General features: G+C 35.1%; 7 protein-coding genes across 10 annotated transcripts; 4 read left to right on the top strand and 3 right to left on the bottom strand.

The window, feature by feature from the left end:
- Window positions 1–581: 581 nt before the first annotated feature.
- Window positions 582–1,989, bottom strand: LOC127247867 (thiamine thiazole synthase, chloroplastic-like). Its single transcript, XM_051269926.1, has 3 exons — window positions 1,604–1,989; window positions 972–1,532; window positions 582–895 (listed from the first exon to the last, which is right to left on the bottom strand). Exons 1-3 carry the CDS (start codon window positions 1,916–1,918, stop codon window positions 746–748), a joined length of 1,026 nt encoding a protein of 341 aa, XP_051125883.1. The 5' UTR covers window positions 1,919–1,989; the 3' UTR covers window positions 582–745.
- A 1,262-nt stretch (window positions 1,990–3,251) lies between these two features.
- On the bottom strand, window positions 3,252–5,023 carry LOC127247229 (protein translation factor SUI1 homolog). Its single transcript, XM_051268995.1, has 5 exons — window positions 4,881–5,023; window positions 4,306–4,412; window positions 3,863–4,068; window positions 3,725–3,778; window positions 3,252–3,523 (listed from the first exon to the last, which is right to left on the bottom strand). Exons 2-5 carry the CDS (start codon window positions 4,340–4,342, stop codon window positions 3,479–3,481), a joined length of 342 nt encoding a protein of 113 aa, XP_051124952.1. The 5' UTR covers window positions 4,343–4,412; window positions 4,881–5,023; the 3' UTR covers window positions 3,252–3,478.
- A 2,765-nt stretch (window positions 5,024–7,788) lies between these two features.
- LOC127247228 (uncharacterized) lies at window positions 7,789–8,502 on the top strand. The gene is made up of 2 exons (XM_051268994.1): window positions 7,789–7,959; window positions 8,106–8,502. The coding sequence occupies exons 1-2, from the start codon at window positions 7,855–7,857 to the stop codon at window positions 8,358–8,360; spliced, it is 360 nt and encodes a 119-aa protein (XP_051124951.1). The 5' UTR covers window positions 7,789–7,854; the 3' UTR covers window positions 8,361–8,502.
- A 191-nt stretch (window positions 8,503–8,693) lies between these two features.
- LOC127247227 (uncharacterized) lies at window positions 8,694–10,921 on the top strand. 2 transcript variants are annotated; one of them, XM_051268993.1, is made up of 5 exons: window positions 8,694–8,861; window positions 8,977–9,074; window positions 9,209–9,308; window positions 9,576–9,758; window positions 10,585–10,921. In XM_051268993.1, the coding sequence occupies exons 1-5, from the start codon at window positions 8,805–8,807 to the stop codon at window positions 10,705–10,707; spliced, it is 561 nt and encodes a 186-aa protein (XP_051124950.1). In that variant the 5' UTR covers window positions 8,694–8,804; the 3' UTR covers window positions 10,708–10,921. The 2 variants fall into 2 exon arrangements, with proteins under 2 accessions (XP_051124950.1, XP_051124949.1); XM_051268992.1 differs by having other exon boundaries at window positions 8,706–8,894.
- A 351-nt stretch (window positions 10,922–11,272) lies between these two features.
- Window positions 11,273–12,307, top strand: LOC127247226 (protein NDR1-like). Its single transcript, XM_051268991.1, has one exon. The coding sequence runs from the start codon at window positions 11,296–11,298 to the stop codon at window positions 12,100–12,102; it is 807 nt and encodes a 268-aa protein (XP_051124948.1). The 5' UTR covers window positions 11,273–11,295; the 3' UTR covers window positions 12,103–12,307.
- A 759-nt stretch (window positions 12,308–13,066) lies between these two features.
- Window positions 13,067–22,016, bottom strand: LOC127247839 (calmodulin-interacting protein 111). Of its 3 annotated transcripts, none has more exons than XM_051269879.1 (12): window positions 21,475–22,016; window positions 20,982–21,137; window positions 19,297–20,141; window positions 18,883–19,087; window positions 17,448–17,655; window positions 16,407–16,678; window positions 15,472–15,898; window positions 15,260–15,340; window positions 14,956–15,146; window positions 14,681–14,867; window positions 13,909–14,027; window positions 13,067–13,389 (listed from the first exon to the last, which is right to left on the bottom strand). In XM_051269879.1, exons 1-10 carry the CDS (start codon window positions 21,751–21,753, stop codon window positions 14,706–14,708), a joined length of 2,826 nt encoding a protein of 941 aa, XP_051125836.1. In that variant the 5' UTR covers window positions 21,754–22,016; the 3' UTR covers window positions 13,067–13,389; window positions 13,909–14,027; window positions 14,681–14,705. The 3 variants fall into 3 exon arrangements, with proteins under 3 accessions (XP_051125836.1, XP_051125835.1, XP_051125837.1); XM_051269878.1 differs by having other exon boundaries at window positions 13,069–13,389; window positions 13,909–14,065; XM_051269880.1 differs by lacking the exon at window positions 21,475–22,016 and adding an exon at window positions 20,752–20,840 and having other exon boundaries at window positions 13,070–13,389; window positions 13,909–14,065; window positions 20,982–21,089.
- Window positions 22,017–23,280: 1,264 nt separating this feature from the next.
- LOC127247194 (probable galacturonosyltransferase 12) lies at window positions 23,281–25,976 on the top strand. Its single transcript, XM_051268935.1, has 6 exons — window positions 23,281–23,652; window positions 23,780–23,835; window positions 23,919–24,074; window positions 24,185–24,775; window positions 24,859–25,161; window positions 25,299–25,976. The coding sequence occupies exons 1-6, from the start codon at window positions 23,442–23,444 to the stop codon at window positions 25,581–25,583; spliced, it is 1,602 nt and encodes a 533-aa protein (XP_051124892.1). The 5' UTR covers window positions 23,281–23,441; the 3' UTR covers window positions 25,584–25,976.
- The last annotated feature ends 101 nt before the right edge of the window (window positions 25,977–26,077 follow it).

The raw sequence follows: 26,077 nt of genomic DNA, 5'->3' as shown, positions 1-26,077 counted from the left end.
GATAAGTAAGTTTCATTTAAAAAAAAAAAAATAGTGCAAATAATGACCCAAATCTGACAAAATCAAAAAAGTTTGCTCAATGGGATTCATTGAGTTAAACAATGAGATTAATTTAATGTATTTTTATTTAAAATATTATCTGACCAGATCTTCTTTTTCACTTGATATTTGAAATACAAATACTTTTATTTGTTTGTCCCTCTATTATTGCTTCACTAATCTTGCAAGTTTAATTGCTCCATATTGCAATAAATTTAATTAAAAATAAATATAAAATATATATATTAATAATTATACCAAATAAATATATATTAGGGATTTGAACCAATGACTACAATTCACAACATTCTTTTATTTTTATTTATTTATTTATTTTTTAAGTAGAAAGTGCTTCCGTCGCAAATTGCAATACGCGCATTTGGACAAAGTTTGTTGCAATATATTATGTCATTTTCCATGAAACGTAACTATTTTGAGATTATTATGACTATTATTATTTTAAATTAAATTGACGTAACAACAAGTCAGCAGAAGTGTTTATATGTAATTAAAATTTTTAAATAAAAATAAAATACAAAACAAAAGCTTAAATAAGAGTCCATTAACCAACAGGGATCTTCTTTCATACAAAATAAAAAAACCACAAAGGCTATAGCATATTCCACGTAATAATATCACCATTACCATTACCATTACCATTTTATTACCACACACAAACTTAACCATTACCATTCTCAAACATAACTTATGCATCCACAACAGTTCCAGCGCCGCCGTCCTCCGCCGCCAAGACCATCTCCGGCTCGACGCTCACCGCATTCGGCAGCCCCAACGACCTCAACGCCAAGTGCGCCGCCTTCTGCCCCGACACCATCATCGCTCCGAACGTCGGACCCTACAGAAACATTAATTCACATATACAATGAATCACCATTAATTATACCATTTTCCAACGATCGGAAAATTTGTACCATTCTCGGAGCTCCATCGATCTCGGCGACCTCCATCCCGGTCACGATCATCCCCGGAACGACCTCCCTCGTCATCCGTACAATGGCGTCCTCCGCCTGGTTCATATCCAGCGCCTTCATCCCCGGCACGGCGGCGATCATTCCGATGGTCTTCAGCCGCTTGACTCCGGTGGCTCCGAACGGGCCGTCGTGGCCGCACGAGCTGACCACGACCTTCGCCTCCATGATATTGGGGTCCATGCACGACTGCGTGTCGTGGTTCATCGACACCAGCGCCCAATTGGTCACGACGCCGGCAACGCGGCCGCCTTTGACGATCAGATCCTCCGCCGCCACGGCGTTGAAGAGCTTCACGTTGGGCCGGGCCAGCAGGCGGCTCATGATCGTGGAGGTGAATAAAGCTGCGTGCTTGACGACGACGTAGTTGTCTTGTTCGTCGTATTCGATGCCTAATTCGTTGAGGAAATGGTGGGCCGGCTTGCGCACCACCATAGCTGAGAATAGCTGCCCGCCTAGCCACGCGCCGCCGCCGGGGCTGACCGATTGCTCGATTATAGCAACCTGCTTGGATAAAATTAATTAATTATATGAAACGATTTATTTGTTGAATTTAAACGACGACGACGACGGACCCGAACAGAGGGGTTTTTGCTGAGCTCGTAGGCGCAGGCGAGGCCGGCGGAGCCGGCGCCGACGACGACGACGTCGGTGTCTGCGTAGGTGATCATGTCGGTCATGTACCTCCGGGTCATCTCTCTGGAGACGATGGATTCTTTGATGGGTGAGAAGGTGAAAGATTTGAGATCGTAGGGAGGAGGAGGAGGAGAGGCGGCGGAGAGAGAGTTGCTGATTTGAATTGGGCGGCGGCGGACATTGGAGAGGGGTTTGTGAGTGGCGGCGGCGGCGGCGTTAAGGAATGAGGCGGTGGTGGCTAAGGTTGAAGCCATGGTTGCTAGCTGCTACTGCGGACAAGACAAGCTAGGTGGTTCAGACCAGATGGGATGAGAACAAGCCTGTGATTTATATAGATGAGGATGAGCCGACCATGGCATGGATATATATAAATAATAATTATTTGGTCTGTTTACACGATTTATTTTCGCTCATTGATCCTCCCTCCGTCCCAAACAAGATGTACAATTTGGGCACGAATTTTTAGATAAATAGTATTAAAGGATAATATAAAAATTAAGTGAAGAAATAAAAAAAAAATATATATATATTTTATTTTTTTATTTGAATGATGTGAGGGATAAAATGTAGAGTAGAAATGAAATATAATTAATTATTTTCTATTTTGGTGCAATGTATTTGAAACATACAAAAAAAAATATATTGCAGGATATTTGAATTGGAAGGAGTATTATTTATTTTTAAAAAAATTATTACTATCAAATATTTTTTAAAAAACATCAAATTAAATACTAATTTTTTATTTTTTTCAAACTTCCAAAATTTTAAAAACATCCAAAAACATCTATCTAAACAAATCTTGATATTTGTATAAATAAAGTTTTATTGGCATTAATTGATATTGTTGTGAGTATTCATTTCCTATGTAAAGAGAGAGAGAGAATTGGTGGCGGTGGCGATGGGTTGGGGATCACGGGTCGCCCAATTAGCCGGTGGTCTAGACGCATTAAATGAAGAAGGGTGACACGTGAGCGCCATGCATTGCACTCATCACCTTCTGCTGCTGCTGCGGGCTTTTTTGATCCTATTAACTGCTGACTCAGCAATAATTGCAGGAGAGGAGAGTATTTATTAGAGTAATTTATTAGGGCATTTAACGCTCTAATTCTTCCTGCTTAGTTTAGTAAGTGCGGAGTCTTTATCAGCAGCTTTAAATAACATCATATTTTCAGTGGAGAATTTAATTATAATACTATACTAATAATGGGGTGCGTTTTGGTTTGGTTATCCCATTGAAATTTTGATTGGAAATTTAATTTAATTAGTATTTAATTTATGATATTTACTTAATATGTATTTAATAATTTTAATAACTATATTTAATAAAATATATAATAAAAAATAAAATTTTATATAATATAAATAGATAAACAACATAAATTTTTATTATAATTAACAATAATTAATTTTACAGATAAATAAAATATTCCTTGAAAAAATAAAAATATTTAAATAATTTTGAGTAAGTCCCGTATAATGTGGAGTAATATTTTATTTTTTTTAAAAAAAGAATATAATTCCAACTTAAGTTACAAAGGTTACCAATCAAACACACCCTGGAATTAAAGCAATGAAGATAACCAATAATGAAGTCTCCAAACAATTTAGGTTCAATAGCCATTATCATGTCCATTAAAGATGAGATATGTTGGAGCAACATCACATCACGCATAAGACGGGGTGAAACTAGAGATTCTGCAACTACATAGAAGACAGACAATCAAACCAATACTCTTATTTTACATCAGCTTCAAACATCAAGTTCAAGAACACACCCACACCCACACAATAGAGGCGATTGCAGCAGCAGCAGCTCAGAAACCATGAATCTTGATATGCTCCTTCTTTACGATCCCAGCCTGTTAGCAAAATTAAACATGACAAGGTAAAGTAAAGAAACGCCTAAGAGCCTCTACAATATTAAATATGTTCTATACATTCTTAAATATGTTTTCCATTCTCATGCAAGCATGTCAGTTTCTCATTAATTCAGTTTTGCTGTCTGTATCAACTTCTTCTTCTTAATCATATTTTCACTACAAAAGAGGAATTAGAATTACCCCAACAAGAAATGATGAGACGTTCTTCCGTTGATCGCCTTGTAGTTGAATAACCTTCACCAAAAATATTACAGGTTAATATGAATAAAATAAAATGTATAAAGCATTCACCCACAACAAGGGACATGTTGCACAAACCTGCCCTAGTTCTGGGTCCTGAACAACAGTTCCATTGCAGCAAAATTCCTTCTTAAGATCCTTGAGAATTTTGTTATAGCTGAACTCTTTCTTCAATCCCTGCACTGTCGTCAGGCTTTTGCGACCATTGCGTTGTTGTATCCGGATATGAACGTAGTCCTTTGATCCGGCACCAGAATTATCAGCATTTGCATCAGCAAAAGGATCTAATAATCATGACAAAACAAAACAAAATATTACAAGGGATCCCACGAGGAAGAAGAAAGATGTGAAAGCAATTTTGCATCTAATAAACCTCAGCCGTATGGATATCACTCTGTTTTTATTTACTCAACCTAAAATATATCCACTTTATTTCACGTTCTTATTCGTTCCAATCAGCAAATATTGCAGCCATAACAATTATTTGCCAGGAAACTGACAACTTCATGTTAACAGCATACCAAAAGTGGAGGGGACCTGGATGTCAAGTTCAGACATGAAACTTGGTTGATGTAGCAAACGCAAACCACCGGACAACGTTCTTCAAAGAAGAACTGAACTGTCAGACCTGATTTAAAAAATAAAAAAATAAAAAACATTCAATACCAAGAGTAAGTTGGTGAAGTATAAATAACATAGCACTGTCTAGGGCAGGTTCAGTGCAGAGATACCAAAGGCAATTCATTGCAAACAGCAGAAAGACAGAGTAGCGAAAAAAATAAATACGTCGGCTTAAAGTTTGGCAAACATAAATCAACTCAGTTAATCGTACACAACAAAATAAATAAATATAAAAATGGCAGATAAACTTGACACGACAGGCCCCCACATCACGAATCCAAAGAAACAATAAATTCGAGTAGAAATCAAGAAAACGGCGAACTTCAATTCCATATAGCCGCGAACAACCGCCTGATCATAAAAACTCATAAATTTGAAGGGAAAACCCAAAATTCAATCAGATCCTCCAAAATTACAACATCAAGAAAAGATTAAAAGAAAGATCAGCCTAATCGAGGGAAAATATGGGACATACCGGATCCGAAACTTAGGGTTTGATTGAAGTTGGGGATGACAATTTAAGAACGAAACCCTAGTTCGGATAAGTCTGAGCAGAGAGTCCAGCCGATGCTGATGATTGATTATTGATATCCCCACCGAAGTCGGTTATTTATATTAAAAATATAAATATAAAAAGTGGGTTCTGATTTGCTGCTCCGCGGTGTAGCTTGTACCTGGTTTCTATTCTTAGCGGACTACGTGGCAGCATCGTAGTGGCTCACGATGCATACGATCTCGCAGCATGTAGGAAGCAAAAAAAATTAAAATAACAATTTTTTATTCAAATTAATACTCCCTCATGCAACGTTAAACAATCTGCAATATTTTCAAAATAAAAAATAATTAATTATACTTAATATCTATATCATATTTTATTTCATTTCATCATACAAATAAAAAAAATTAAAATATATATTTTTCTCTCCATCACATCACTTAATATCTAAATTATCCTATTTAATATTATCCACTTAAAAACTCATGTCCAAAATAAATGTTGCATCTTGTTTGGGACCGAGGAGTACTATTTTGATTGAATATTGATCTAAATAATATTTTAATATAATATTTTACCAGTTAATTTAATATATTAATTTCTCCGTCTCACATTAGATATCTTGATTACCGTAGAGACGAGAATTTAGGATAAGTATAATCAGTAGATAATTAAAAATATATTAGTAAAAATAAATAATTTATATAATATAAGTTATTATAGATTAATATTAAGATAATTAATTAGTTTAATTAAAATTAAAAATATTAAATTTAAAAATTTAAAATGAAATTAAAATGCGTAATCATTTTTTTAAAAAAAAAAGATGACTGAAATGTGAGACGAATAGAAACTATGGACATGTTAGGTGAGACGGAGAGAGTATAAAATAAACATCTAACACATTTATTAGTTTATCAAGATAAAATTTAAATAAAGAGATTATTTATCCAATAATTTTTTTTATTCCATATTAATATTACTCTATATACAAACTTATTCAATATGCATGATATATATAATCTATTTATTCAATAATTTATATAAAATATTATTTTTATATTAATAATATATAAAATAAACACATCCTTGTGAACAAAATAAAACTAATGTTAACTAATTAAAAAAGAAATTTTTTATTGAATTCAATTAAAATCATATTACACATTTATACTGTAAAATTAATTAAATTAGAATATTGAGATGTTTTCAACCAAAAAAAAAAGAAGAAATAGTTAAAATTAAGAGCAATATTTGACAATAAATGTTACTCCCTCGGTTCCACATTGGATGTCTGGGTTATTGTAGATACTACGATTAAAGATAAGTATAATTAATAGATAATTAAGAATATATTAGTGAAAATAATTATCATATAATATAAATAATTATTTATTAAGGTTAAGATAACTAATTAGTTTAATTAAATTTAAAATAATAAATTAAAAATTTTAAATGAGATTTTAATCATTTTTTTAAGAAAAAAAAAGTGACATGGCATATGAGACGGTGAGAAACTCCAATATGGACATGGTAGGTGGAACGAAGGGAGTAGATATTAACAGTTGATGATTCAATTAGGAATAGTTTATTCAATCAACTAGTTTAATCAGTTATATATATTATTTACTTAGAGTAAAATATATAATTATTTGATTATAATTTGAGACGTTTTATATTTTTATTTTTAAAATATTTATTTATATCATGTTTATAATTTTGAAATTTTTTATTACTTTTTAATTATTGAAAATTATAAAAATATTAGTATAAGATTTATTTAGGTTAGTTTTAGATCTAAGAAAAATAATGAGTATAAAAAATACATATATAAATACTTTTTTTTATTGAAAATATGTGGTTTTTTTAGTTAAAAAAAAAACCTCTATATATTTTTGTAAAAAAAAAAATATATTAGACATTTTCATTATTTTTATATTATTTATATAATTTCAAAAAAAAAACACCCCTTCAAACCATACTTTTATTATGTTAATTTCATTATTTCATTATATTTATAATTTTTAATAAATTTATTTTATTTTATTTGGTATTAATATAAAATTAATGTAGATAAATAAATTAATAATATTTACATTTATTTTTTATTTTAATTTAAATAAATCTTTATATTTTATAAATTAATAATTCACAATATTAATAACTTCAATTGCTTTCGATTTGTTAAAAATAAAATTATTTAAATTAATTACAAAATATTTGAAGAAAAAATATATTGTTATATGGAAAAATAAAGATTATTTTTTAGAGACTATATTAAAACAATGGATTATATAGCTCTGTAGAAATGAGTTTTTGGACTCCAACAAATTCTTTAAAAACATAAACACTTTAATTAAACAACAATTCAAGAAGCTAATTGTTAAACATCTTCTAAAATAAATAATTTATATATCCATTTTATATTTCATTGTTCGAAATTTAAATATAATTATTAGTCTATAGTAAAGTGTGACAAGAACATTTTAAAGCAAAATTATATGATTGGTTATAACTAAAGCAGAATAAACAAACTACCCACCCCTCCCTGAAAAGACACCACAATTACAAATGAAGCAAGACATTGACGTTAATAAAATATCCATAATCACAATATATATTTAATTAATATCACATTTTTTACATTAAAAAAAAATTATATATATATATATATATAGTAACAATATATTTTCTTCGTCAAATTATATTAAAATCTGTTACCTTTTTGGACAAAAAGTCGAATCAGATGAATGTCAATACCTGACTGGACTTTTGCATGAAGATGGCCAAAGATTTAAGTGCCACGTAGCATCTTCAGATGCCCAATCGATCGTACACGTGGCGCAATCCAAGCAGCTCACATTTTCTTTTTCTTCTCGTTTCTTAAAAAACTTCAAACCCTATCCATTCTGATTTTTGCAGACGTTTTCAGCTTTCTCATTTCCCGCAGAAGATGCGCCGCCGCAGCCACTTCCTTTACCTACGCAACTCCGCATCGCCACCGCCGGCGCCGGCGCCGGCGATCATCAAACGCCTCGCAGTCTCCACCTCCGTAAGGGTACGCACGCACACCCGCAGATCCCGAAATCAATCGATCGATCGATCGATCGATCACAATATTATATCTATACATATATATATAATTGGTTTCAATTTCTGATGATTGAAGTGTGTGTATGTATATATATGTATATGTATATACAGAGGTACAGCGGAAGTCACGAAAAGGAAGACAGCCACGGGATGATCGATCAGGAGAGGGCGCCGTCAACGGCCGATGAGTTCAGAAGGGTTGCGGAAGAGAAGGCCGCCGCCGGGCAGACGGCGGCGGAAGACTCTGCGCAGGAATCTACGGCGGACGACGGTGATTTTGGATCTGTGAAGGAAGATTACAAGCAAACTCAGGGCAAAGCCGCCGGCGAGTTCAGTACAGCTGCACCAAACCCTAATCGGCCATAGGAAGGACCAGTGATCGAATTAATACTGCTGTTGCTGTTGTTGTTGTTGTTGTTGTTGTTTTGCTTTGAGTTGCTTTCATCCATTGCATTCCATCCTCATGTGAAGATTAAATAAAAGGCCAGATGATCAATTAATTATTTAATTCTAATTTATTTTATTTTTTTTAAAATTAATTGTAATGAATTGTCTATCATATCAATAAAATCGTTACTCGATTGTCAAAACGACATCACATCACATCACGGAGAATCACGAAATTGAAAAAGCGCGTTTTTTATGAGCAAGCGGAATCAGCGATTTTTACAATCAGCTATAGCGTTTTTAAGAAGCGTGGTTAACGATTAGATCTGTTGTCACTACGACGCTGTAATTGGGCTGTGCTACTACCGAGTGGTTTCCTGCGTTTAAACCTCGCAATTCCAGGTTCTGAATCCCTCGAATCTCATGGCTCCCGTCGCACCCAAATCTGGGGATGCAATTTTCGCCAGCGTCGATCGAGTGGCAAGTATACTCGGTCCTTGGTTATTCTTTTCGGTTGGGGACACGTTTGATCGAGCTATTAGAATTAGGGCAGTTGAGGCTGTCGGGGTTCCTGATTATTGTTGATTGTTCGCAGAATGCGGAGCTGTTTACCCTAACATATGGTGCCGTTGTTCGTCAGCTGCTCAGCGATCTGGAGGAGGTGGAGGAGGTCAACAAGCAGCTAGATCAAATGTGATTTATTTTAATTTTGGACTACTGTTGGATTTGGCAGTGAATTTCTGATAATCTCTACCGTATTTTTCCGATGCCTGTCTGTGGTTTCCTTATTTTGTTTGTTTTTAAGAGTTTGTTCTATTTTGTTTCAGGGGTTACAATATTGGGGTTCGGCTGGTTGATGAATTTCTGGCTAAATCTAATATTTCTCGATGTGTAGATTTCAGAGAAACTGCTGAAGTTATAGCCAAGGTACTTTGATTGTCTCCATTTTCCTCTGTTTGTTAAATCGTGCATCAGATTTTCAGTGTTCCAATAATTTTCTCTATAATGACGTCTTAGGTAAACTGGAAAATTAATAGGAAACAATTCTATTGCGAAATAAGCATTATAAGTTTACATATCAATAGCTCTGTTGGGATTCATTGAGACATCACTGATGAGAGTGAATCTTTGAGCTTTTGTGGTTCTGAATTTTGGGCTTCTTGTAACATCTAATTTATAATATAATATGAACAGGTTGGATTCAAAATGTTTCTTGGTGTCACTGCATCTGTGTCTAACTGGGATGCAGAGGGGACAACCTGCAGCATTATTTTGGAGGATAATCCATTGGTTGATTTTGTTGAGCTTCCTGATACTTGTCAAGGACTGTACTATTGCAATATTTTAAGTGGAGTTATAAGAGGAGCTCTTGAAATGGTGAGTCTATTCCCCTTACACCATTGGCATATATTTCTCACCCATGCTCTCAGTAAATTTGTGGCCAATCTTTAAATATGAAAATTACCGGAAGGCGCTGCCGAGTTGTTTGACACATCGAATAGTAAACTGCTCTCACAACTCCCTCTTCTTTGTTTTCTTGTTTGACGCATTGAATATTTTAACTAACTAGAGATGCTCATGCACACTAACTTTTGTTTTTGATGTCTTTGGTTTATGATCATGTTAAACTCTATAAAACATGTAGCTTGACTTATTGCCTCTTTTTCTTCCATCAAGTGCAGGAAGTTATCATGGATTGCCAGTGAACTTATAATTTAATTTTCTTAGGACAGTACCCTAACAGTTAGTTAGATGCGCTTTCAATATATTTGGCAAGTTATGTTTGGCCTAATAACTTAACTAATACTCTATAAGATTGTATAACCTGCTTGTCTTTCTTCACATGTGTTTCACTCGGATCAGGGGTCTATTTATTAAGCACCACTCTAGCAAAGTTTACCGTAACAGATCTAATATTCAACGAATAAAATTGGAGCAAGTATACTTTCATTTCAAAGCAAGAGGGAGTCTTTACTTCTTTGTGTTATACTATTTTCACATTTATTGCATGCCTAAATCCACCCACACTTCCCGGTGTTTGTACGCAGTAGGCTATTGTATTTTCCTTCATTTATATATAACTGGAATTTGGCCTTTGTTTGTTACATTTCGATGGCAATAAACAAATTTGTGCTTTGTAACACAAATGGTGTATAATTTTTCTGAAATTGCAAATAATACTATTCATTTTTTCTCTCATCAGGTATCAATGAAAACTGAGGTTACATGGCTGCGCGATATGCTTCGAGGAGATGATGTGTTCGAATTGCAGGTTAAACTGTTGAAGCAAGTTCCTGAGGAGTACCCATACAAAGATGATGAGTAAAATTGGTTGGTTTTATTATATTGAGTGCACATAATATATATGGTGTTTCAGATTTATGTACTTGTCTTGCCTGGGGTAATTCCTTTTTGCCTATACCATGCATGATTTTAGTAGTTTGCAGATACTGATTTATTTAGCAGTTAGAATACTTCGCTGTTTTGTTTGTGTTGCAAGATCTGTTTCATATGGAAGCACCTGAACTGTTTAACTTGGAGATGCTATATTGCAATTTTACTTATTTTAAAATTAACATAAGGGTTTCAACCTGTTTATTTTACTTTTTGAACAAAAGCATGAAATTCTGTAAAGAATTCATCGTTAGTGTAGTATAGTTTTGACATATATTTATACATATTTCAACACATATTTATACATATATTATTATATTATAACTATTATGCTATCTTATAATACATTCTATTATTATTATTATTATTCCCTCAGATATATTGACGTCTCTTTTCATTAAATTAAAACTTATGAAAAAATTTACATATTCAATCATTCCCCAATTGATCTCTTAAAATTAAGTCTCTATCGGAGCTCTACATCAGATGGAATAATTCATACACGAAACACAAGTAAATTATGGTCTCGCACGCAAAAGCGTGTTGTCATTGCGCGTACGATTTTGGTTCATTTCACAGAAAGCGCTCCACCGTTTCTACCCATTTTCTCACTACTATTATACTTAAACACATAAATAGATCACAAGTCTTAACTGTAAGTAAACCACCAGATCCATTTTCCGGCGGAGCTATGGCGGAGTGCTGCCAACGCTGCTGCGGCTTCATAATCACCTCCGGCCTCGCCGCCCTCTTCCTCTGGCTCAGCCTCCGCACCTCCGCCCCGACTTGCTCCATCCAGGACTTCTACGTCCCTGCCCTAAACATTTCCGGCAACTTTTCCGGCAACCACAGCCTCTACTTCGATCTCAAGCTGGACAACCAGATGAAGGACAAAAGCGTCCACTACGCCAACATCACACTCACCTTCTTCTACAATAATGCCACGCCCCATCTTCCGATTGCCAATTTCACGGTGCCGGAATTCAAACAGGGCCACAAGAAGAATACCCGCCGGAAAGCTCTGGTCGAGGCCGCCGGCGTGCCGTGGTCGGCGGCCATCGGAGCCGTCTCGAACGGCTCGAGCTCGACGGTGAGCTTCAGCGTGCGGCTGGTGACGCGGGTGAAGTATAAGATCGTGTTCTGGTACACGAAGCGGCACAGCCTGGCGGTGGCCGGCGACGTCGAGGTCAACGGCTCCGGGAAGAAGGTCAAGAAGAAGGGGATTAAAATGAAGAAGTCCGGGGCCCCGGGTCCGAATGGCGATCGGGTCGGGGTAGTAGGACCCATGGTTGCTGCTTTCGCTTTATTGTTCTTCACGTTGTTTTAGTAATTTGATTTGAACCTTACCTGAGAGAAACATGTGTTGCTGTACATAATTTTACGTAGGCCAATCAGCACTTGTTTCTGTCTGCCACGTCGGATTCAGATTACATTGTTTTTTGCCGTAGCTCTTATTAGGGGTTTTGTTGGTTTTATTTCAAATCACTTTTTATATTATTTTTTAGAAAAAAAATAAAAGTCAATTTTTGATTCCATAATAATAATAATAAAAAAAATCATCATTTTTTATCTTATAATAAAAAAATTTACTTTTGATTCTATTGTTAAAATAAATTAATGAAAATATTGACATAAACATTACGAATGTCACATTCAATTAGAATCAATACATCCGTGTTAAAAAATATGTTCGTGTACATTAAAAAAAAAACCAAATAACTCCGAAACAAAAAATGTGTACCAAGATATTTTCTAATAGTGAAATTGTATGCATACACCCACTTAAACTAAAATGATAAAAGATGTATGGGAAAAAAAAATAATTTACCAAAATCTCAAACTTCAAAATTTTAATATTTGAACTCGACTGCTTTCGCAAAATATTTCTATTATACATTGTTGTAATATCAAACTCAAATTAAAAATTTTCAAATCAAATAAAAAAAAAAACACTTATCATTATAATTGCATACATATATGTGATTGGATAAAGTCAACACATAGTATATAAAACAAATATTATGAGTTATGGAGTGTAATTTTTATTACTTTGAAATCATAATATACTGTAATATATCAAAATAGTATTATATATTATGTGAATATGGAATGTCATATACATTTCGTTTTTTTATAAAGATATACTGATTTAACCTAATTAGTAGGGTAACCAAAACGATTATTCATAAATAAATTATATATAGACAGACAAACTATAGTTTAAATAAAGACGTCATTATATACCCCAGCCGACAGAATGAAACAAATCAATGTATATTAACAGTGTGTTCTTATATCTAACCTTCACCAAAATTTTACTACTATCGAATATTTTTTCCCAAAAATATCAAATCAAACACTTAATTTCTATTTTCTACATTATACAAAAAAAATTAATTTATACATTCAAAAAATGACATCAATACATATTTATATCACTATCATACAACTATTCAAATTTAAAACTTTTACTATTCAAATACCAAACCAAAACCAAAATCTAAATCCCCAAACAAACACATGGTAACTATAGTAACAGGGCATCACAGATTCAGAGTCTAAGCTAATCCCAGGAGGTCTTCAGTAGTTCACTTGAGAGTTTTTTCACTTTCACCTGCATAACACAGTCAACATATTCAAACATTATAATAAGGCTGCAGTTAGATTCCTATCAGCCTTAACCAGCATATCAATTGGCAGCACGTAAGTAATTATCTATACAACACATAATACGATTGATTTCAGGACAAAAATCCATGTAAGCATAACACACATAGTATAAATCTACACAGCACATGGCATAATCATCTCAATAATGCCATCATGGAAATGAGTTAGCTCACAGGTACGGAAAGGAATCAGTCAATAAGAAAACAGATTTATAATCTACACAAAAATCCTTTAAGGGATGTAAGGTGGTAGGGTAACATTTCAGTGCGAATCTTTTATGTCAAAAAATTTTTGCTATATCATATTCCAATATTTATAAAGCCTAAGGAAATCTTGTGATGAACTCAGGATGTTGGAAGGTACAATTTTGAAATGTCTATAACTTCATGATAAAAAATCAATGCATCCAATACTATATATCACGTAACCAACTTCATGGACAGCAGGAAAGCAAATGGCTTACCGAAAACACCTTTCATATCTTGTGATCAATGATCTCAAATTTTGAAGTGAAGCAGGTAGTGGCTTTTGTAGTTACAATTACGAACATGCTGGTGTTCTTGACTTGAAGCCAGGGGTATTCTGGATGTTACAATAGCAGAAACTAGCATGACCGCCCCCTATGAAATTTAGTGGTTAAGAAAAGTACAGTGCGAATTATAAGGAAATAAGCAATTACAGCAGATATCTTTCCAGTCATTAACAGTTATCTGAAATAGGGAAGTTTGTAATCTTATTTACAACAGTAAGCAATATAATCAGCAACCCTTATAATGAGAACTCCACAAAAACATATTCACATCACCTAGGATAACTGGTTGTGCCAAAAAGCCAGATTCTTAAGAGAAAATAATTTCATGTGGAAAATACAAAGTGGAGAAGTTGAAGGATTCAACGTCTTGTTACTCAAATTTGCAACTAGATTGTAGTGTAAATGATCACGACAGGCAGGACCCTTTCTTCTAAGTTGGTAATACAGAATGATAAAGATTATTTTCTTCTCTATACAGAGATTTAGTTTGGATGGACAGAAATTTGGGTGTCATGGAAATTTGGCCATTTAAGAATAGATTCATCTTAGTAACAAAGGTAACCCACCCAATGCTGAGGAGATTGCTTCACCATTTTGCTATCAATTATCATGTTCCGTATATTCGTAATATGCATTTGACAGACATATTATTAATAATGCAAATAACTGATTAGAAATGTCACAACTTGGAGAAACAGCATACCAGAGATGCATAGGACTGGACAACATTAGTCTGGTTCACATTCGTGATTATCCACCACAGCAGTTGAACGAACAAGTCTTTGAAACTTCATTGACAGCTTCTCATACAAATGGAAATCAGCTGGTCGTACATGCTCAAGTCCAACTTTCAGGTGTGCCATTGTGATCTCTGAGGCAGATAAGTTCTCCTGATGGGACCATCCCAACTAACTTAATAAAACTTGGAAGATAGTATAAATAGCATATGATATTTATTTAAGACTGAATGTAACATACTTCCATAGCTGCAAATGCTGCTTCACGACAAATAAGTGCGATATCAGCACCGGTACAGCCTTTGGTAAGAAGAGAAAGTTCACTGATGCAAACATCTGAACTATACGGCATCTGGCGTAAATGAACACGGAATATCTCTTCTCGATCCTTTTGATTTGGTGGTCCCACATAAAGTAGTCGGTCAAGACGTCCTAACAAATTTCAAAAGTTGTCACCGATGACGAGATTTTCAAAGATAAAATAAAAAAGAAACAATTTAAGTGCAAACAACCAAAAGTAATCACAGGCATGTCAGGGAAGTTACCAGGTCTGAGAAGAGCGCCGTCTATCTTATCTGGTCGATTTGTGGCAGCAATAACAGTGACACCATCCCTTTGTTGCAAACCTTTCATCAAAATACTGACAATATTATTCTTTATGGTACTAACATACACAATAATGCACTACACAGAAAAGGGGGATAATAGTATAAAGATGGATAAGAAACATGGTTATATATATATTGGAGTTGCTTACCGTCTAATTCAACAAGTAGTTGAGTTATAACACGATCACCAACTGAGACTCCATCACTTTCTTTTCCACGAGTTACAACAAGACCATCGATTTCATCAAAAAATATAATTGAAGGGGCATTAGCCCGGGCCTTTGCAAATAAACTGCGCACTGCCTTTTCAGATTCACCAACCCATTTGCTGAAAAGCTCAGGGCCCTTCACGGCAAGAAAATTCGATTCAGCTTCAGAAGCTACTGCTCGAGCCAAAAGTGTTTTACTGCATCCAGGAGGTCCAAACAACAATACTCCACCGGGGGGACGAGTTCCAATACGCTCAAGAGCATCCCTGTGCTTCTGAGGCCAAACTACAGCTTCCATTAACTGTGCTTTAACCTCCAATTGACCACCAACATCTTCCCAGCTAACTTTAGGAACTTCAAGAATTACCTGAATGTAGTATACAAATAAGCAACTTGAAAAATGAAAATATAACACTTGAGATGGGAGGAAAAAAACAGGACACACACACAGAACAATAAATAAATAAAAGACAATTATTTTTTGGTATCAAATAAACCATTTTGTGAAGTGCAACAGAGTCCAATAAGGCAGAAGGAAAAAACACATAATCTCATAGTTTCAAAATAAATTTTGCAAGGAAGAACAGAAATATTATGTTCAATGGCTCTATATCGGGTAAACCGTGACCAACTAACTCAAGGAATTGTTCATCATATCCTACTTATACCAGTGTGATGTGCTTCCAAGGTCTTGCATCAAAATCACAAAGACATTTAACAGGGGGCTAAACACATTAATTAATTGAGATAAAAAGAGCCTAAAAAATTGATAGTTCTTAAAACATACAGCAATTTGGATTAATATATACACAAGAACAGTGAATATATGGCTGTTACAAACATAAGTTGCATAGCTTATAATCGAGTAAATTTACCTCTCTCATGGCACTTGGCCTTATTCTTACTCTAGCCTTCTCAAAATCTTCTGGCGTTACAATTAGTTCTCTTTTTGTTCCTACCTCCTTTGACTTAGCATATTGCCGAAGGCATACCATTGCTGCCTCATTGCAGAGAGCAGCTAAATCAGCCCCAACAAAACCATGAGTGATCGATGCAAGGTCTTCTATATTCTTATCCAAAAGTGAATGGTGCATTTCACTAAGAAGAGCAAGTAATATTTCAGAACGCTGACTTGAAGACGGAACACCTGCATATATTCAAAAATATTATTGATCAGTTTACTCGTGATCACTTAGTATGATGATACCCAAATGCATATTGCAGAGTACTAAAGACCAGTAGGTGTCAATTTGCAAAAGTAGGACGAGCCCTTCTATTTGACACATCAGATTTGTTAACAGAAACAAAGTAAAATCTGATGAAGTATACTGCATGAATAATAATTAACAATGCTACCAGTCTACCATATGAAAATTATATATTAATTTATTTATCATTATTTTTTTAAGGCACAACTATGGCTGCACAGCTGTTTAATGTGAGATAGACCAATTGTATTTAAAGGTGTTTGCATTTGTTTTACAGGTACAACTAAAAACATCACTCCTTAAGGAGTCATAGTTGTTGCAATATGATGTTCTCCCGAAAACATTTATGACAACAATTTGCATATAAGCGTATAATGTGAGGAATCACTCCATCTAACATCAATAATCTACCAAAAACATGTTTAATCTAACCAAATCCTTCATGGCTTGTAAACTGTTCCAATACTGGAGTTGTCATTTTCATACAAGAAAGTGAGCTATTCATCCATAAAGAATATAAAAAGTCATGCGTTTTACAGGATGAGTAAGATCAGAACAAAAATTATTATACTCATTTTTTGCTGCATTTGCAGGCATCTGATGTGTGAAAAAAATACATATCCATAGTACCAAATTAAATAAGCCTCGATACTAAAACAGATAGAAACATCCTCATGATAAACAAAAGATGCTAATGAAATTATGTACCAATTTCAATTTCTCTGTCAAGCCTTCCAGACCGTCTAAGTGCAGGCTCAATACTGTCAGGCCGATTTGTTGCAGCAAGTATTACTGTCCCATCATTTCTATCAATTCCATCCATCAAATTCAGGAGAGTGCTAACAATTCTTTGAGATAGCTCGTCTCCACCATCTTTACGAGCAGGTGCAATAGAATCCAACTCGTCAATGAAAATCTGCGTAAAAGATTATTAAGCAGACATGCTCCACAATTCCAGAAAAACATGCATATCAGAGCACCATTTTCAGATATGATGCGACTCAGAATAATATGAAAATTCACCAATTAAGAATGATAACTACACAGTTTTTTAAAAAATTCACCAGATACAGAATATAAGTATGCAAATCTGTCACTAAACTTAGTCAATCACACGGGAAATAAACTACAGTTGAAGCAAAAAATAGCAGAGAACAGATTCAGAAGCCCCCTTATTTTTTAGAACAGATTCAGAAGGTTAAATAGTATCAACTCCCTGTGCGCTATAATAAAATATTTTAAATTTATTTAAAACATAACAAACATACAAATACATATCCCTGCATTTAAAACTCAATTGTGACAGCACATGCACCCAAACCAAATTGTTTGCCTGAATCCACCCATGCGCACATGCACATAAAGGAATACACTCAAGTCACTGACTATATCATCAATTTCTACTAATTTTATGCTCATGCTTCTATGAAAATTGATAAAACATTCAAACATCATTTAACACCTACTTTTTAAAGACACCCTGCACATTTTGCAAACTCGGAGCACCCTGATCTTGTAATTTGGCTTTGACCAGCTCCACTATCCCCTTATCGGGCCCTATGTCTTGTCTCTCTAAGATATAAAATTCTCTTTTCCTTCTAAATTGATGTTTTAAGAACATGAAACAAGCAAAAGTAATCCATCAATTTGTCCTTTTAGCACAATCAAGTAGTAAATCACTGACACACCCACTCTTCCTATCGTCAATCTCCCTGATTAGTTGGTCCCTTACCTAGGATTTTTGTGCCTTAGGTATGCCCAATGCAGTCAAATCAGAAAGTTGAAATTTCCCATATTATATATATAGAAACTGTGTATGAAATTGCAATCCAGTAGAACTACCATAAATAACATGAATTTAGTGATAGTTTCTTGGACCAGATCAATGTTTATGTTCTCATACATATCTCAACAGTTTAATAATGATTTAATCAGCTATATCCAACATTATTCAGAGGCAGAAAACCCTATATCCAACACCCTAAAGCTAACCATCAAACATATATACAATTAGTCCTTTTTATCAAATTAAATACATATACATCTTTGAAAAGTTAAAAATAAATAAATAAATAAAATCACTACTCAAAATCAACAAAAAACACACAATAGTTTTATTCTTAATATGAGACAAAGTGCTTACAACTGCGGGCGAAGCCTGGCTAGCTTTATTAAACACCTCATGCAAAGCTTGTTCGGTTTCCCCATGATATTGACTAATAATTTCAGGTCCATTCACTAAGAACATTTTAACACCAGCCTTATGTGCACATACTCGAGCCAAAGTAGTCTTTCCTGTTCCCGGTGGCCCATGAATAAGTACTCCTTTTGTAGGACGTAAACCATAGCTACAAGTATATACATGCATCACTTAGTTGAAAAGGAAAATACATAATATATTGTCCTTTTACATTTCAACATTAATGATTTTCTTTATTATTCAAAAATACCGAAGATCACCAGTAATTTTAAATACTAGATGAAAACAGTTATGCAATCAGCAGTAATAACAGTCTATTCCAGAATCAACACAAACGGCCATAGATGTCATCTATACCTTGAAAGTGCAACTCGCGCTGGTGAATCTATGATTTGCTTTAATGCTTCCAGCTCTTTGAAAAGGCCTCCTAACTTGGGGAAGCTTTTTCCTATATTATTTGTATCACTCTCATGTCCAAGGGTTGGATGCGCCAAAGGATCTTCTACAGAACTTCCATTTTTAAGGTTTCTTGGTGAAAGCAGGTGTATTTTCATTCCCCAATTTATAGATAAAGCACACACCATGTCTTTTGGAGAGTGTGGATCCTGAGAGGAGATAACATTCTTACCATTACAACTTTCACTATTTGAGAACATTCTTTTGGAGCCTACAACCTGGAGAACACATAGCCCTGACAATATTGGGACTACAACAAAATTTCCTGACAGTAAATTTCGCGAACTTAACCATGACATTGTGCAGGTTTCCAAAAGTTTCCTTGATGAATCATCCTCTAAAATTTGCTCCACATTTTTCATATCAACAGATGCAGGGAAAATATGAGGTGACTTTGATACAGATCTATCATAATTTGATGAATGAGATCGCATTGAAATTGGAGAGCTAAGCTGAGACTGTGGAAGTGATGGAGTTCTTGGGGATGAAATATTGCTAACTTGAACATGTCCATATTCATCTTCACCTTCTATTTCAACTTTATTCTTCAAACATACTGGGGAAAGATATAATTCCTTGGAGTTGTCTAATGATATACAATTCACCGCAAGACCACGTTGATTACCATTTCCATTCTCAGTTGAGAGTTGGTGCTCAATGGGATGAACAAAGACAGTTCTTCCGGAAGCAGGGCAACCCATAGTATATGAAAGATTCAAGGACAGGCGCACTCCATTTTTTAATACCTGTACGTATAGAATTCATTAGAGCAACAATAATAATGATGCTACAACCCTACAAGTGATTTCTTATTGAGCCAAATGCTTTATTTATTGCAGTTGATTTATATTCACCTCTTCAAAACATTTTTATAACATGGATTGAGTCTGCCCAAAACTCTCACACAATAATATTTGTACTTTGATGGTTAGTAATCAAAATTCTTATTTAAACTTAGTGCTAATTATCAATTTTTTATGATACTAAATCCTCCAATTATTATGTAGTTCATAAATAAAAAATAGCAAAACAATTCAACAAACATACAGATAAGAAACCATTTACAATAATTCATAATTTTAGCAATAAAAAAATACAAATTTTCCTGCATCAATAATTTCAAACAAACAAAGTGAATACTTCTCCCAATAACTGGTTTTCTACAACTTCCTCAAATAACTTGGCATCATGTGGTGTGATTTTATGTTTGCAAAGTTAGCTGAAGATTATTATTAACTCTACAACTTTCTATGTCAGCAATTCAGGGTTTATGAACTTAAGAATGCCAGTAAATAGAATGTTAGTTACTTAACTTATATTATTATCAAAAGGGTGAGGAAAACACAAATACCCAACTTATTAGTTTGTACATTGCTTTCTCGCATAGATTCCCATGCCGGTTAATTACTCCTTGAAAAATGAACTTGTGGACACAGCGCCATGATCTAATTTTCAGAACAATAAATAAATTTGCAATTCAAACAAGCGGTTCCCTGAAAAGTATCAGTACTAACTCGAATCTTCATTCCAGATAAGAGCGCATGACAAAGCAAGGATTACATGCATACAGAAAAATATAGCCATACCTTAGAAGATGGAAATACGACAGCCAAGGCAAAGAACTCCCCAACTTCATTAGCTATATTATCCGGCAATTCAAAACCAAAGTATCTTGCACATTCTTCTGGCAGGGCACTCAAAGGAAAGTGGCTTTGAACTTTATCCAAAGACAAAAGGGATACCTGTCAATTTAAATTGCACTACATATTATACATGAATACATACATACATACATATAGTTCATGGTTGTATAGCTAGCTGCAGAAAGTTGATGCGTGGATCATTATTTTATCTATCTGAAGCTATTTTTAGGTTCCTAAGTGAAACAGGAGAAACTACGGCAGTGCTCTTAATTCAGACCCAATAATTGCTCACAAACGAGTCACATAATTTGAATAAACCCAATGTGGGTATACGCCATTAATGTTAAATAAACAAACGTAGAGTTCAATGGGTAAAAACAGTAACTTGGAATTATGATCTCTTAAAAAAAAAAAAAAACTGACAAGAAGAGACTACCGAAACAATACAGCCAGGCTGAATGGAAGAAGAAACCATAGCAGATTCAGAAAGCCAGATTTTGCATCCTCTAGTGTCTGAAACCGGATCCTCCACAACTGTACCAACAAAGTCAGTTGGGGAAATCAGAGATGGGAACTTTGCCGAAGCTTCCCCAAGTGACAACAGCAATTGGTCCTCCCTCGGGTCGAAAGCCGACGATACAGATGCAGGAGATGAGATATTGCCGCTCCGATCGGGTTTAGAGGGTGTCTTGGAGCTCTTCTTCTTCGAAGGCATTCTGCAACCTTACTGCTCGAGTCAAACTGGCGCCAGTGCAATTGTTCTGAACTCAATACGACTAGAAATGCCTTCTATTTAGAGCTAAACCTATCTTCATCTGCTATTTCCGGCAATCAACTAGGGTTTCTTCAAAGTCTCGATCACCATTGTCGCTCCGATTCAAAACCCTGCGGAGGGTTTAGGCAATTGGGCGGCTCTTGACCCGGCCCAGTCCCGGCACGGTGCTTTCGGACGGTTTGGGTGGTTTGCTCATGTTTTGATATTCGGACATTTTCTTACAAAAGAAAATTAATACTTCCGTTCTTATATGATATTTGTGTGTTATAATATTATTATAACAATATTTGAGTAAAAAAATTATATAAATATAAATTAAAAATATTTTTAATATTAAAATTTTGAAATCGTAAAAAAAAGTAAATAATTATAAAATATTTTATCAAATATTATTTTAATATAGAAGAATAAAATTATAATTCAAGTGGGGAAGCTCTCACCGGCCAATAGCACCGAATTATATCTGTGTCAATACTATGGTTTGTTCTTTCAAATTATTTTTTTTTACAAAATGTTCAGTATATATTTTATCTTCTCACAAAAGTATCAATGAGCTGGGAATACAATATGATACTATACAAAAAAATTAAGATATTTTTTGTTACCCAACAGTATACCATAATTTCCAATATTATTTTTATCCTCCCACAAAAATTCAATATGATAGTGTACAAAAATTTAAAATAATTGTTGGTACCCTATGGTATACCACAATTTTGGTAATTTTTTCCAACTCTATTTAAAAGACTTAATAATAATAAAATGATCATGTTTCATAAATTTTTGCAATTTCTAGGGAATATTTAAGATTGCATGAGCTAAAGCATGGCGGCATTCCTTAATAACAACCTCCAAGTCATTATTTTATTATTTTGAACAGAAATATATATATAAAAGATGATTGAGGGAATAAGTGTTTTATATTATTAAGTCCCAATCAGAAAGTAAAGAAACCAAACTCGAGAAAGCAGAGGCTGCATCTAATTCTGGTTCTGGATCAGTCACAAACAAGACACTAAAACACTACCAACCATTAATTTCAACCTGCCTGCCTTTTCACAAGAAATGATAAGTCACTGTCCATCTAGAAAACCTGTCAGTCTGTTCTATCACATATACATACATACATACATTTCTAAGTATAACAAAAATACTTCATTTGAAGGCAAAGTAAACAAGGAAAGATGGATGCAGCACCAAACCATGGCTCTGCCCCTCTCCCTTCACCTCAAATACACATACAACAACACCAACACCAACAATAATAATAATAATAAAATTATTTCCCCTCTTTAAAAGCAAGTAAAAAAACATATGAGTCATTCTGATCAGTCCCCAGTCCTTGTCTTCCAAACAAACTTGCTCTTCTCTGTCAAGGCAATCTTCGCTCTCCACCCAAAAAAAAAAAAAACAAAAAATATTAGTGAAATTCTTTTATGCATCTGTGAACAATAGCCTGCACATTAAGCAAGGTTAGGTGGGTGAGAGCAACCTCAAACTCCCTCAGGAACTTCCTTTTGCAGCATTTCTTTTATTGCATTTGAGCCTCATTTTCTGAATGAATTGCTAGGTAGCTGTTTGTGGGCTTTTTCTGTTGTTGTTTTTTTGCGCCGGGATAGGTGTAGAAAATGCAGCTGCATATATCACCAAGCTTGAGGCATGTAACTGTGCTGCCTGCAAAAGGTTTCAGGGAGTTTATCAAAGTGAAGATTGGCTCCAGAAGATTGTCGTATCGCATGGTTTTTTACTCCGTCTTGTTCTTCACGTTCTTGCTCCGCTTTGTGTTTGTGTTGACTGCTGTTGATACTATTGATGGAGAAAGCAGATGTTCTTCTATAGGTGTGTATATATAATATATATATATGGATATAAATATTACGTATGCGCAAAAAATAGAATAGATACGCTTACCTGTAGTTATGCTTCGTCGCTGATAAATTTATCCTTTGTGGTTAACCAAATGCAGGCTGCCTGGGGAAAAGATTAGGACCGAAAATCTTGGGAAGACAACTTGACTCTGTGGTAAATTTGCTCGAATCGCTTTACAGTCTTTGTCTTCCTTGTATTTAATTTCTATGACATAAAACTTACACGATTTGTATCAGGTTCCAGAAGTGATGTATCAAGTACTCGGTGAACCTGTCAATCAAAGCCAAGTTCAGTTAGGACAAGAAATCCCTCAAACAATGGAAGAATTTATAGAAGAAATGAAGGATGAACGACCTGATGCCAAGACGTTTGCTATCAAGCTCAAAGCTATGGTATTAAGCATCCCTTCGTCTGTCATACATGTTCAATTACATTCATCACACTCTGCATAAAATCTTTGAGATCAATCCAGGCAAACACTAACCTTTCGTCATTCGTACAGGTCACATTTCTTGAACAGAGAACAAGAACTGCAAAAATCCAGGAATTCTTGTATCGACATGTGGCTTCCAGTAGCATACCAAAGCAGCTGCATTGCCTCACCCTAAAACTGGCAAACGAGCACTCTACTAATGCCAACGCCCGCCTCCAGCTTCCCCTGGCAGAGTTAGTTCCTGCCCTTGTTGACAACTCTTACTTTCACTTTGTCCTCGCATCCGACAATGTCCTTGCAGCCTCTGTCGTTGCAGCATCACTGGTCCGCAACTCTTTACATCCTGAGAGAGTTGTCCTGCACATAATAACCGAAAAAAAGACCTATTACCCAATGCAGGCATGGTTCTCGCTCCATCCTCTAACACCTGCAATAATTGAGGTCAAAGCACTGCACCACTTTGATTGGTTTACGAGGGGAAAAGTCCCGGTGTTGGAGGCTATGGAGAAGGACCAAAAGGTGCGATCACAATTTAGGGGAGGGTCATCGGCTATTGTGGAAAATAATGTCGAAAAACCATATGTTATTGCTGCAAAGTTGCAGGCATTGAGTCCCAAGTACAATTCGCTGATGAATCACATTCGCATATATTTGCCAGAGGTGAGTGTTGGTGTCCCATACCTTTGCCCTGACATTTGTGAAAATTTTGACGTCTCAGTTCTCACAATCGCGATTTGTTGCAGCTATTCCCAAGTCTTAACAAAATAGTGTTCCTGGATGACGACATTGTGGTTCAAACTGACCTTTCGCCTTTGTGGGACATTGATATGAATGGTAAAGTCAATGGAGCTGTGGAAACATGTCGAGGAGAGGACAAGTTTGTGATGTCTAAGCGGTTCAAAAGTTATCTGAACTTCTCTCATCCTCTAATAGCACAAAACTTTGATCCTAATGAATGTGCATGGGCATATGGTATGAACATATTCAACTTAGAAGCTTGGAGGAGAACAAATATAAGCAGGACGTACCATTTCTGGCTGGAACAGGTAACACTCAAATTGCAACAAGATCCCCGCCTGCGGTCAAAAAACCATCAGAAGCTCATTCTCGATGAGAGTTAGTTGAATGAGATTGAAATTAAAAACCATGGTTTTACTAATGATGCTCTCTTTACCTGCTGCAGAATCTGAAGTCGGATCTAAGTTTATGGCAACTAGGAACCTTGCCTCCTGGGCTAATTGCATTCCATCGTCATGTGCATGTAATCAATCCCTTCTGGCACATGCTAGGATTAGGGTACCAAGAAAACACAACCATTGCAGATGCTGAAAGTGCTGGTGTGATTCATTTCAATGGCCGAGCAAAGCCATGGCTGGACATAGCATTTCCACAGCTGCGTAGTCTATGGACAAAATATGTTGATTTCTCCGACAGATTCATAAAGAGCTGCAACATAAGAGCGTCATAGACCGAATGTGTTTATCCTACTTATACCTGTAAATGAAATAGCAGGAGAGATGTGAAAAGTTCCTGCACGAAGCAGAGGGATCTATCTCCACTGATGACAACAGCAGGCTGCAAATTTTGGGAACTCTCCGTTGTTTATGGGGTTCTACATACATACTCCACAATTTATTTGATTCTCATTTTGCACAATAATCAGAGTTTATGTTGCACAAAATGGTTATACACTGTGATGCAAATTGGACATGATCTGGTAATAATCAATTGTAATTAATGAAACACACAGCAGAATAATTCTCACTTCTAACCTAAATAAATACACAATCCAAACTACTACATCAGATCACATCTCTATTCAAAAAAACAGACAGGAAACTGAGCATGCAAACATTGGGTTGCTGTTGAAATAAACCTGGAAACATTACAAAATTATAGTTTTGTTACCTGGCAGATAACCAATGCATCTCTTATCTAGTCCACTTTGTCGGTAAAACTGCA

The sequence above is a fragment of the Andrographis paniculata genome, unplaced genomic scaffold (genome assembly GCF_009805555.1).
Source record: "Andrographis paniculata isolate CXL003 unplaced genomic scaffold, ASM980555v1 Contig32END, whole genome shotgun sequence".
In the NCBI taxonomy this organism is placed as follows: Eukaryota; Viridiplantae; Streptophyta; class Magnoliopsida; order Lamiales; family Acanthaceae; genus Andrographis; species Andrographis paniculata.
This window is presented reverse-complemented; position numbering and strand designations above follow the sequence as displayed.

Coding starts and splice junctions, on each gene's coding strand:
- LOC127247229 (XM_051268995.1), bottom strand. CDS start 4,342: ATGTCTGAACTTGACATCCAGGTCCCCTCCACTTTTG. Junction 4,069..4,305: donor CCAGGTCCCCTCCACTTTTG/GTATGCTGTTAA, acceptor CATGATTATTAG/ATCCTTTTGCTGATGCAAAT. Junction 3,779..3,862: donor AGGACCCAGAACTAGGGCAG/GTTTGTGCAACA, acceptor TTTTTGGTGAAG/GTTATTCAACTACAAGGCGA.
- LOC127247227 (XM_051268992.1), top strand. CDS start 8,805: ATGGCTCCCGTCGCACCCAAATCTGGGGATGCAATTTTCGCCAGCGTC. Junction 9,075..9,208: donor AACAAGCAGCTAGATCAAAT/GTGATTTATTTT, acceptor ATTTTGTTTCAG/GGGTTACAATATTGGGGTTC. Junction 9,759..10,584: donor TAAGAGGAGCTCTTGAAATG/GTGAGTCTATTC, acceptor TTCTCTCATCAG/GTATCAATGAAAACTGAGGT.
- LOC127247226 (XM_051268991.1), top strand. CDS start 11,296: ATGGTCTCGCACGCAAAAGCGTGTTGTCATTGCGCGTACGATTTTGGT.
- LOC127247194 (XM_051268935.1), top strand. CDS start 23,442: ATGCAGCTGCATATATCACCAAGCTTGAGGCATGTAACTGTGCTGCCT. Junction 23,653..23,779: donor AAGCAGATGTTCTTCTATAG/GTGTGTATATAT, acceptor AACCAAATGCAG/GCTGCCTGGGGAAAAGATTA. Junction 25,162..25,298: donor ACCATTTCTGGCTGGAACAG/GTAACACTCAAA, acceptor TACCTGCTGCAG/AATCTGAAGTCGGATCTAAG.
- LOC127247228 (XM_051268994.1), top strand. CDS start 7,855: ATGCGCCGCCGCAGCCACTTCCTTTACCTACGCAACTCCGCATCGCCA. Junction 7,960..8,105: donor CAGTCTCCACCTCCGTAAGG/GTACGCACGCAC, acceptor ATGTATATACAG/AGGTACAGCGGAAGTCACGA.
- LOC127247867 (XM_051269926.1), bottom strand. CDS start 1,918: ATGGCTTCAACCTTAGCCACCACCGCCTCATTCCTTAACGCCGCCGCC. Junction 1,533..1,603: donor GCAAAAACCCCTCTGTTCGG/GTCCGTCGTCGT, acceptor TTATCCAAGCAG/GTTGCTATAATCGAGCAATC. Junction 896..971: donor TCGATGGAGCTCCGAGAATG/GTACAAATTTTC, acceptor ATGTTTCTGTAG/GGTCCGACGTTCGGAGCGAT.
- LOC127247839 (XM_051269879.1), bottom strand. CDS start 21,753: ATGCCTTCGAAGAAGAAGAGCTCCAAGACACCCTCTAAACCCGATCGG. Junction 15,341..15,471: donor ACTACTTGTTGAATTAGACG/GTAAGCAACTCC, acceptor TTTTGATGAAAG/GTTTGCAACAAAGGGATGGT. Junction 15,147..15,259: donor CGGCGCTCTTCTCAGACCTG/GTAACTTCCCTG, acceptor GAAATTTGTTAG/GACGTCTTGACCGACTACTT.